Consider the following 11,776-nt stretch of genomic DNA (forward strand, 5'->3'; position numbering starts at 1 on the left):
GTGAGCCAGATAGTGGCTAAGTGATTTGCCAAGGTCACACAGCTACTAAGTGTCTGAGGCTGGATTTGAACTCAGGTCTTTCTGATTCTGGGCCCAGACCTTTATGCACTATGGCACCTCACTGCCTCTGATTGAGGATGGGTGGTAAGGTCAATAGGGTGAAAACTGGCAATTGGGACACCTGTTGGGAGGCCATTACAGTACAGGTGGTCTTTGTCCTCGGAAGTATAAGCATTGTATATCTCCTATACCCATAATCCAGTCTCAGGAAACCTCTGTGGTCCTTTCCTCTCGTGAATAGGTGCAGGGATATTCTGGAATGCCCTCTCTCCACATTTCTGCCTCTTCATCCTTCAGGACTTAGTTCAAATCTCATCTCTAGGAAGCCTACCCTGATCCCTCAGTAATCACCCTTCTCCTCTTATCTCTTTGTGCTGACTGCCTTTCAGCAGCCTGGTACAGCTGAAGATGCAGTGTAGTGTATTCCAAAAAGCTTTGGATTTGGAGTCAGAGGCCTTTTATTTAAATCCCAGCCTTGCTATTTACTACTTGTGTGGCCTTGGAAAAGTTATTTCCCTGCCATGAGCCTAATTTCCTCTTCTGTAAAATGAGAGGGTTGGACTAGATACCCCCTGCTCTGAGGTATGCTGCTATTGTTTCTCTTTGGCTTGGAGGCCCCTTCTGAGACATAAGCTGCAGGTAGGGGTGTGTGTGTGTGTGAGTGTGTGTGTGTGTGTGTGCTTTTCCAGTCATAACCTCTGGAATCGACCAAACTCTATAACTGGATAGAAAGAGAGAGAGGCCTATAGAACAGTCTCATTCTCCAACTCATTCTCCATTCCCTGGTGGGCCCAACCAGCTTTGGGTGGAGTAGTGTGACCCTGAGCCCTAGGTTACATTTCTGAGGCAAGAGGAAAAAGGAACAGTTTAGCAGAGAAGCAGGAAGCATGGGCATTACAATCTGGCAGAGGTATCATGCCCATACACATACCTAATTCCTCATCTAATTTCTGTTTCAAGGGGGATGCCTGGTCCACACTGGTTCATGAGAAGAAAAATCTGACAATCTGTGAGAAAGGCTTCCATATTGGGCATGTGGAGGATTTAGTCCATCATGTGAACTAATCCCAACTCTTGCTATCATCAGCATGACACAGGGGAAAGAAGATTTGGACTCAGTTACCTGGTTTCAAATCCCATTTCTGACACTATCTATCTGACCTCGGGCAATTCACTTAATGTCTGTGGGCCTCAGTTTCCTCATTTGTAAAGTGAGAGATTTGGAATAGATAGCCTCCAATGGCCCTTCCAGCTTGAAATTTGTGATCCTGTGATCCTTATCACCAATATAGCTTTAGCCATAAGGAATGTGGACAGAGGAGATGGACATAAATGGAATAAATGAATATTCATCGATTATGAGTGTATTTCAATGTTTCAATTAAATGAATGTTTATTAAGTACCTCATAGGGGCAGAATTAATCCTGTCTAAAAGACATGATTTCTGGGGCACCAAGGTGATGCAGTCTTTGAGTCAGGAGGACCCGAGTTCAAAAAATGGTCTCAGACACACAGCACATGATGCTTACCAGCTGTGTGACCCTGGGCAAGTCACTTAACCCCCGATTGTCTAGCAAAAAGCAAAAAAAAAAAAAAAGACATAATTTCTCTCATTACGAAGCTCATGGTTTATGTGCAGAGAAAAGACTCACACAAAGGACACAGAATGTGTCCTTTACACATTTACATAGGGTGTTCCAAAAGTCATTAATGAAGTTTTAAGCTGCTGGAGCTTAAAGGCAGGACGTGAAGACGGGTCTTCTTGAGTCCAAGACCAACCTTATATGCCACACTGCCTTTAGAGAGATAAGAAAATTGGCATAGGGGTTGATAGTTGCTGATGTCCTCTCAGTACTAATAACTCAAAGTGATTTCTCCCAATTGTTTGACATCTTTTTATCTTCAAAATAAGTCCCCAAGTTGTTTTCAAAATGAGGTTGTCTCTAGTGGGAATTTCCTCTGCTTTTAACTTGGTTCAGTCCAGTTGCTCTTCCTGATAACTTCTTAAGTGTTCTTCTTAAGATACTCTTCTTAAGTGCCATTTCTCTTCCTTCATATAATTAGGCACTGAGGTATTGACTCTAAATGTGTTTCTCTACTGTCATTGATGATTAAACTACAGAACTATGGATCACTGGCAAATCTGCTAGTTCAGCTTCTGTCCTTCCAGTTTTCTTTAGTGATGCTTTTGGTGTAACCTGGTTTAGTTGTGTAGCATGCCAGGTTTTCTGGAGACTAACTGCTCTTTCTACTGCTTTCATATACATCATATACATATATATATGTGTGTATATATATATATGTATATATGTATATATATATATGGAAATATTGCTTTTAATCTTCTGACATTCTTTTTAATGTTTTGCAAATGAGCTTGTGCTCTAAACCAATGCTGCCTTTGCTTGTCATGTCTCTCCATCTTACAGAAAGATCATGTGTTTGCTGGCTGTTTGTTGGCTCACATAGCCTCCACGTTGTAGCTGCTGCTTCACATCAGCTAAACTGTAAGAAAAAGATAATCAGTCATTGCCTTTGCTAAATTAATTTCCTATCTTTCAGATTCAATAGCTTTTTAGAATTGGTCAGGCTGAAGCTTTTTAAATTAGCCAATATGTCTTCTTATCTTTATCATTTCTTGTAATTTGTCATGTTTAATTTTGATTTAACTAGTTCATGCTCTGACTGCTGATTCAGAAATGACTCTCACTTTAATAGCCGGTTATTTCATCTCTATTAAATTAAATTCAGTTTTTGTGATGTTGTTTAATAATTATCAATGCCATGTCCCAAGCCTTCAAATTCTCTATCGTGCAACCACTTTTTTCCTTGGCCCTTCCTTTCCATTGCAATCTCTGGAACTACCATTTAATTATTTAACAGACTTCCCTTCATCATAGATTTCTTTTTGCATTTCTCATCTTCACGTGTCTATGGAAACCTAGCTCTTTTCAGAAGACACTATCCAGAAGATGCCACTTCTAATGCCAGCTATTGCTTCTTTCACATACTCTGATTATACCATGGGCAGGAGTAATTGACATACTTGTTTTCTCCCTCCCCACAACTTCCAGCCTCTCCTGTCACCCTTACTCAACAACTTTTCCTGGGGTTCAAATCATTCATCTATACCCATTTATCCAAGGTCCCTATTGCTGTGATCTACTGGCCCCTAGGTCAGACTCCTTTCTCAAGGAGTTCAGTACCCCATTTATAGTCTTGTTCTCTATTACAGCTTCTAGCTGATGTCCCTCCCTGACCCCTAAACATCCCAGCTTTTAAATTAAAAAACCACAAACCAAAACTTCTTAAACCCCCATGGCTTGGAGCTTCACCCTACTCAGCTACCCACAAGGATGGACATGTAATGTCTCTCTATCACCCATAAATGTGCCACCGCCATGATTGAGACTCTGACATTCCCCTTTCTGATTATAATAACCTGTCCTTCTGTCTCTTCCTCTGCCTTATTCCTCCTAAAATATTCTTTGGCCTCACAGTAACCACCAACCACCCTTCCTCATCCCTATAGAGGCCTTTTTCCCATCTTCACTGTGTTGACCCCTTATTTCCTTTGCCTCCAGATCTTATTACCATTTATACCTTGCTAGTCCCCAACCATAATGCCACTTGGCTCCACTACAAATTCATGTTATCTTTTTTCAAATGTGTTCTCACTCCTCAATATGATAAAACTCTTATTTTTCTTTGAATACCTCAATCACCTTAACTGTTCAAACCTTCTCTTCTTGATTCAAACCCCCATTCCCTTTTTCACCTTCTCTCAGTAGATGTTTTCACCTTTTACTTGCCTACAAAAGAGGTAATTCACACAGAGTATCCTTTTCTTCCGTACTCCAGTATCTCAAAATCTCTCCATATCATCCTTCCTCAGCACCTCCACCCTTGGAACTCTTCCCTCTGAATGGAGAGGGTAAAGGATGGAGAACTGCTTCCAGATCTTCCACTATTTAAAAAGGTGAGCATCTAGGGAATTTTCTTCATCATTTCCTCCCCTTCCCCTGCCTCTGGTATCCCTCCCTCTGATTGGAGAGGATGGAAGATGGACATTGGAGAGCTCCTTCAAAATCTTTCAATAATTAATTAATTTTAATTCTCTCATCATTTCCTTCATTTCTTACCCAGCTACTTTCCTGGACTCCAGGACACTCATCTTCAGAAAGTTATCATTCTGCAAGATGAAGTCAACTCAGAAACTCACACCTACCCAGCACTCCTCATCCCTCCCTCCTTCTTTGTGGGCATCTAGTTGTTCCTCCTCCACTTAAGGCTGGCACCCAAGGAATTCTTACCATTTCCATTCTGTATATTTTCCTGGGCTTCATCTTTTCCAGAAACATCATTCTGTAAGATGAAATAAATATGGCAATTCACACCTCCATAGATTATTTCTCACCCTCACCCATGACTTAACCTCTGGCTCCTTTTTATTGACTCTGACCCATTCTTTACTTTTTTGCTCTTATTTGAGGAAATAGTGACCCTTCTGCTTGTCAAGGTCAAGTCTTACACCTAAATACTTGATCCCATTCCCTCCTAACCCCTTCCTTCAGGAGCTTGCTCTACTGGTCATTACCTTTCTATCTATCATCTCCAGTATCTCCCCATTTACTCTCCTTGTCCTCACTGCCTAAAAAGAAGCTAAGGTTTGCCCCATTTTTTAAAAAAACTACCACTTGACTCACCATCTCCTCAAGCAATTGGCCCTTATCTCACTTCCGTTTTTACCAGTTCCTAAAATCATCTGCGGCCTAGAGTTTAGTCAAGAATTCTTAATCTCTTTTTGTGTCAAGGCTCCCTTTCGAGTTCTGGTGAAGCCTATGAACCCCTTCTCAAAATAGTGTTTTTAAATGCATAAAATAAAATACATAGGATTATGAAGGAAATCAATTATATTGAAATATAATTATCGGGATATTAAAAAACAAAAGAAGTTCATAGACCCTAGGTTAAAAATCTTATTCTATTTCCTTATCATCCAACCAGGGTCTGAACCCTGGTTCTCAATAATACATTGTGATCTGGCTTTTGACCTCACCACAACTAGTATTACTGTCTCCAAGTTCTAACAGTCTTTTGACTGCTTCATCTGACAGCCTTTTCTCAGTCCTGGGCCTTGTTATCTACAGTTCTGTATACCAATGACTACTCTTTCCTCTTCAACATTTTCTCCTCCCTTGGCTTTTATGACATAGCTCTCTGATTCTCCTCCCACCTTTGTGACCATGCCTTAGTCTCTTTTGCCTGGATCATAATACATCTCCTGCCACCTAAGCACAGTTGCTTCCCAAGGCTTCTTCCTGGGTTCTCTTCTCTATCCTTCCTTCCTTCTCTCCTGCCTCTCTGTCTCTGTCTGTCTGTCTGTCTCTCTGTCTCTCTCATCTTTTCAGTTTTTATGGGTCCAAGTGTCTTTAAGCAGATAATTCCAATATCTACATGTCTAGCCCCAATTTCTGATCTTTCATCTCCAATTCTTTATCATCTAACTCCTCCTGAATATCTCTTAGGCATCTTAAACTCAACATGCTTTCTACCTCTAAATCTATTTTATACCCCAAAATAAATTTATTTCCTTTCATGCTAAGCATATCCCTTGCAAACATTCTTATTTCTATTGAGGGCACTACCAGTTCCACAAGCACCCAGGTTTGTAACCTCAGAGAAAGAGGAGACAAAAAGGAAGAGGACAGGGATGGGGGGGGAGGGGGGGAGAGAAGGACATGAGAATTACAAAGGAGGGAGGAGAAGAAGAGAAGAAAGATGGAGAAAAGTTGGAAGAAGGGGGAGGAGGCAGTGAAAGAGGGAGGGAGGAGAAGGATAGGAAGGAGAGAAAGGGAATGAGAAGGAAAGGGAAGAGGGAGAGGGAAGGAGAGGAAAGAATGAGAATGAAGAGGAGTAAGGGGAAGAGAAGAAGGGAAGGAGAAAGAAGGAAAGAAAGAATGAGGAGAGGAAGGGAAGGAGAAAGAAGGGGAATGAAGAGGAGGATGAAAGGGAGGGGAAGAGAAAGTGAAGGAGAGAAAGGGAATGGGGAGGAGGGGGAAGGGGAGGAGAAAGAGGAGAGAAAGGGAATGAGGAGGAAGGGGAGGAGAAAGAGGAAGAGGAGGAGAAGAAGGAGGAAGGGGAGGAGAAAGAGGCAGGGCAGAATGCGAAGGAGACAGTGGTAGGGATGGTGCTGGTGGCATCTTGGGAATGACAAGAGCAGGCTGCCCCAACTTGGGGGAAGGGGCACGTTAGCATGTTTGTATTCTAAGGAGCCCAGCTCCTACAGCGTAAGCCAAAGTTCAGACCCTGGTCCACATTTCCCCAGCCTCCGCCCCTTCCCCTTCTCCTCTTCTGTCTCCCCCTCCCTGCCTGCCTCCTGGTACGGCCACACGGAGAGATCAAGTGCGGAAGGAGGAGGCGGCGGAACATCAGAATCAGCACCAGCACCAGCACCAGCACCAGAACCAGCGCAGCCGCGGAGGGCGAAGGCAGAGCCAGGGCCGGAGCGTGAGCCTGAGCGTGAGCCCGAGCTAGCGATCCCGGCGAGGGCGGGGCGTGGACTGAGCGAAGCCGCTTCCCGGGCGTAGCGTGAGGTGAAAAAGCAGCCTCCCCACCGCTGGTCCACTTAGGAGCCCGTGAGCGCATAGAGAGCAACATGTCAGCGCCGGCGGCCAAAGTCAGCAAAAAGGAGCTCACCACCAACCTCAACGAAGCCCTTGAGACATCGGAAATACAGCTACAAGAAGCAGTGGAACGAATCGATGACGTGCAAAGTGAAATAGACAAACTGAACGAGCGAGCCAGTGCGGAAATTTTGAAAGTGGAACAGAGCTATAACCAGCTCCGCCAACCTTTCTTTCAGAAGAGGTCAGAGTGGATCGCCAAAATACCGGACTTCTGGGTGACCACCCTTCTCAGCCACCCTCAGTTGTCCTCGCTGTTTGGGGAGGAAGATGAGGAAGCCCTGCGTCACTTGACCAGGATCGAAGTGATAGAATTCGAAGACGTGAAATCGGGTTACAGAATAGATTTTTATTTTGATGAAAACCCTTACTTTGAAAATAAAGTGATCTCCAAAGAGTTTCACCTTGATGAAAGTGGGCATCTGGCTTCAAAGTCAACTGAAATCCATTGGAAATCTGGAAAAGACTTGACCAAGCGCCCGAATCAGATCCAGACTGAAGGTGGCCGCAAAAGGTTTCGAAAGGAGGCAGACAGCTTTTTCACTTGGTTCTCAGACCATACCGATGCTGGAGCAGATGAGTTAGGAGAGGTCATCAAAGATGATATCTGGTTAAATCCCTTACAGCACTACCTGGCATCTGATATTGATGATGAAGACAGGGAAGGAGAAGGAGACGAAGAAGAAAATCTAGAGGAGAGTGTTGGTGATGAAGAGGAGAGTGAAGAGGAGGAAGATGACGGGGAACGTGATGTTGAGGGAGAAGACGGAGGGGAGAATACGGGCCAAAATGACTAAGAGAACATTGATGGATTCCAAAACTCCCTTTAGCTTTAAAAAATGTCTCCAGTTCCTGGGCGCGAGTTTCAGTCTTTTTATTTTCATTTCGTCCTCAGTCACCTTGTTCTCTTGAGGGTTCTTTGTTTCCTCATACCATAGTTCACAACTTTTTTTGTTTCTGGGGGTACAGGGAATACTTTGAGCAGAATACAGCGGGACAAGTCTCCACCATTGTCTCTTCCAAATTCATGTTTGCCCTTCTCTGTCCCGAAACAAACTATTTACAAATTCGTAGGATTTTCATATTCATAAATTCATAGATTTCAGATTCATAGATTTAAAGCTGGAAGGGACCACAGAGACCATTCTAGGCCAATTCTGTTACATATGGGGAAACCGAGGCTCAGTGATGTTCATTGATTTGCCCAAGAATGCACAGGTGTTGACAGAGGCTGTACTTGAACTGGGGTGCTTTGATTCTAGAGCCAGTGCCCTTTCCTGAATCACACATGTAGTGCTTTTGGGGGGGGGGAGAAACTTCTGTGCTCACAGGTGGCAGGAAGTGGATGGGTACTAGACTCTGATGTAGTAATACATACAATTATAGTCTCCCACTCCCCTCTTTGTCCGATATACTGTGCTCAGAGATTACTCTATGTCTCTGTGTGGTTATAGAAAGTTAGCATTTACCAACATGCATCTGTCTACTTTCTCTTAATGAAAAAAAAAATAACCTTTTGAAATCCATGGGGTTATGGCAGGTTAAACATGGCTTTGAGGTGTTTGGATGGGTAAGTAGTCTTCTTGACAACATCTTTTCTCCTCTGGTGCATTTAATTTCATGTGTAAAAGTATTATTGAAGTTTAGGGTAGCAGTTTATAAAATAAAAGCCTCTTCTAAGGATCAACGACAACAACAACAAACTGCATAGAGAGAAATGTAAAGTCCTATTCTTGGGTCCAAAAAAAAAAATCAACTTGACAAGTACTTCAAGATGAGGGAGGTGTGGCTAGACTATGATTTATCTTATTTAGAGGACTCAGGTCAATATGAGTCAAAAGTACAACCTTGCAGTCAAAAAGGCCAATATGATCTCAGGCTGCACTAAGAAAAAGAAGCATAGTGTCCAGAACAAGGCAGGTAATAAAGTGAATTTTACTCTATTTTGGTCATACCATATAGGGAATGTTTTGGGCACCACCATCTTTTAGTAAGGACATTGAGAAGTGGAGCATGTCTTGAAAAGAGCAACCAAGATGTTGACAAATCATATCTTGTGCCAGTTTGAAATAACTGGGGTTATTTATCTGGCCTGTGAGGGGAGGGGCAGGTATCTTCAAATATTTGGAGGGCTGTCAAGTGAAAGAAGAATTAGATTTTGGAGAAATTTAGGCTTGATAGAAGGAAATATCTTAACAATAAGAACTAGTCAAGTGAGAGGTGAGTTGCCTTGGGAGAAGGCAGTGGGTTTACCCCTCATTAGAGGTCTTTAAAGTGGGAATGTTAAGGGAGTATGTCTCGGGATGGTTTGGGCAAGATGGTTTCTAAAGTCCCTTCCAAATCTGAGAATTTATGATTCTTTGAAATATTACCTCCTCCAGGAAGGCTTAGCTAGTTGGGGGACCCCTACTTTTTGTTCTACAGAGTTTGGAGTCTGAAGCTGAGAATCTTCTGTTTGGGAGATGAGAGGCCTCAGTAACCAAGGTTCTGGAGGGAACAAGACAGGAAAACCTGAAAAATTAATTGTCTGGTTCCCAAGCAAGCGTTTCTGCTTTTTCTAAAAGAGCTAGAAGAAGCCTGTGAACTTGAAACTGAGAGAGAATATCTTCTTTTTCCTAAAGAAGATATGGTGAAGGATTTCAGTAAAGCCAGAAGCAAGCAGTGTCTGATATAGATTTTGGGTCCAATAGAGCAGCATCCCAGAGAGAGACTGCAAGAGAGAAGACACAGAAGTGAGATGGAGATGATCATCATGGCTCTGTAGTGTAGGTGTGAGTCATCCCTCCATACATGTGCCTTGGCCACATGTGTTCCCTACATTGTGATTCTCCATATGTGTTCTCTATGTGTGTCCACTTATCCCACTGATGTTTTGTTTTTGTGGGAGAGAGAGCCCAAGGTTTGTTGAAGGGAGAGGGAGAGAGTTCCTTTTCTTTCTTTCTTTCTTTCTTTTTTTGGCTACTTTGCTTACTATAGCATTTCATTAGATGCCTTTACTTTGAACCAACTGTATCCTCTGGCTGATTAGTGAAGGTAAACACTTTGCCTCCAATGCCTGAGCTATATATAATTTTAGGATATGTAGACCTACTCTGAACCTAGGGAATCAGTTACCTGAGTGACCCATCCTGCAGCCCAGCAAGTTGGTTGGGGGTGGGGGGGGCATTGCTTCCAGGCTGTACACTGTGATTATCTGTTTTTGTCCTTTCAGTTCAATTGTTCAGGTTTTCTCGGCAAAGATACTGGAGTGGTTTGCCATTTCCTTCTCCAGCTCATTTTACAGATGAGGAAACTGAGGCAAACAGGGTTAAGTGACTTGCCTAGGGTCCCACAGCGAGTAAGTGTCTGAAGCTGGATTTGAACACAAGTCTTCCTGACTCTAGGCCTAGCATTCTATCTACTGCACCACCTAGCTACCTAACCTACTATTATTTGAGCAGGTACTATACGTCTGGGACAATGTTCCCTACACAGTAGAAATTTGGTAAATATTTGCTGAATCAATGAATGGCCATGGGGTTAATGCAGCTTTTCAGCTATGTGAGTGTGTGATGTGTATGCGTGTGTTTGTGTGTGTGTGTGTGTGTCTGTGAGTGTGTGTGGGGTGGGTGGGGTGGAGAGGGGCTGAAGGGGGGACAGTGAGTTATGAATTCTTTGTAGGAGTCTTCATCATCCATTCTTAGCAGGGCCTCATTTGTTGTGATTATTCCTAAACTCAGTTCCGATATCTTTCCCACCAGAGCTACTATAATTTTTCCAGGGGTCACTCCCTCACTCCATTAGTCTGTCAAGTACCCAAGGGCATAATAATTCCCCTCTGCATTCCCCAACCTCCTCAAAAAAAAAAAGCCAAAAAAAAAAAAAAACCTCATGGACAGTGGAGAAAACCCAAGCAAGAACTGGATCTAAGACAGATTTTATTGGTTTTAATCAGGGATGTTGCCAGGGCTGAAGCTTCTACAGACCCAGGCAGGTGCTCCCTCCCTTTGTGTTTCCTTAAGAGTTTCTTATGAGTCCTAGGACTGCCCACTTCTCTCTGCTTCTGAAAGGAGGGGGACCAGTTTGGTATCTCTGAGCATCTGGGTTCTGGAACCCTTTCCACCTCGAAGGTCCATTTTAAGGGGCTTGGGCTCAGAAGTGTGGGAGGAGGAGTGCTCTGAAGAGAGAAGGGTTAGGAACAGTGACTGCTGGACATCTAAGGAAAGGGGAAGCACCCAGAAATACAGGTTTAGGAGTTTAAGACTCAGTGGAGATCCTTTCTTCCATGTCAGACCCCGTGTTTCAAGGCTGACAAGTTCTGGGGTAGCTAGGTGGTACAGTGGATAGAGCACTGGCCCTGGAGTCTGGAGGACCTGAGTTCAAATCTGACCTCAGACACTTGACACTTACTAGCAGTGTGACTCTGGGCAAGTCACTTAACCCCAGTTGCCTTACAAAAAAAAAAAAAGACAAGCTCTGAGAGGACAGGTGGCTCCTTCAGCTGTGGGAGGAAGCAAAGGGAGAACTGAGGCAAAAGGTCCACTATCCTCTGCCCTGATACACCATCATCGCTCTGATGGCAGCCCTCTTCCAGCTTTCTATTGCCAGTCCTTCCACAAAAGTTCAGCTTATCATTTCTCCATGGGGCCCCTCTCTGCAAGGAGGTTGGCAAGCATGAGGTGGGTGGTATTCTCCTCAAGCTATGTTCTATCAAATAGGTAAATAATTTTTTAAGCTCTTTGTGTCAGGAACTTTGCTAAGCACTGTGAGTACAGTTACAAGCAAAAAGCATGATAGTCTCTGCCTTCAAGGACCTTACATTCTGATGGGGGAAGCAACAGAGGTTTTACTAGCAAACACTCCTGACAGGGGAGCGCTTTAATGCCAGACGGTTCCCAGGGAATGGTGGAACATCCACTAGCTGCCTGTGTGAACTGTCTGAGGATCTCTTGGGACAGATCAGTAGTCCTGACTTACTAAAGACATTGGCATCACAACTCTTCAACACCAACCTGCAAAGGGTGGAAGTCAGAGCAGAGTAGCCTGACAC

General features: G+C 43.6%; 1 protein-coding gene and 1 long non-coding RNA gene across 2 annotated transcripts; one reads left to right on the forward strand and one right to left on the reverse strand.

Annotated features, from left to right (window-relative positions):
* Window positions 1-2,391: 2,391 nt before the first annotated feature.
* Window positions 2,392-4,905, reverse strand: LOC114046834. Its single transcript, XR_003569554.1, has 3 exons — window positions 4,768-4,905; window positions 4,375-4,426; window positions 2,392-2,566 (listed from the first exon to the last, which is right to left on the reverse strand). It is a non-coding gene; the product is annotated as an uncharacterized LOC114046834 (long non-coding RNA).
* Window positions 4,906-6,615: 1,710 nt separating this feature from the next.
* On the forward strand, window positions 6,616-7,754 carry LOC114047145 (protein SET-like). The gene has a single exon (XM_027867905.1). The coding sequence runs from the start codon at window positions 6,720-6,722 to the stop codon at window positions 7,542-7,544; it is 825 nt and encodes a 274-aa protein (XP_027723706.1). The 5' UTR covers window positions 6,616-6,719; the 3' UTR covers window positions 7,545-7,754.
* Window positions 7,755-11,776: the final 4,022 nt, after the last annotated feature.

The sequence above is a fragment of the Vombatus ursinus genome, unplaced genomic scaffold, assembly GCF_900497805.2.
Source record: "Vombatus ursinus unplaced genomic scaffold, bare-nosed wombat genome assembly UNPS02014786.1, whole genome shotgun sequence".
NCBI lineage: Eukaryota > Metazoa > Chordata > Mammalia > Diprotodontia > Vombatidae > Vombatus > Vombatus ursinus.

Excerpts from the sequence above, each read along its gene's own strand:
- LOC114047145 (XM_027867905.1), top strand. The coding sequence starts at position 6,720 with ATGTCAGCGCCGGCGGCCAAAGTCAGCAAAAAGGAGCTCACCACCAAC.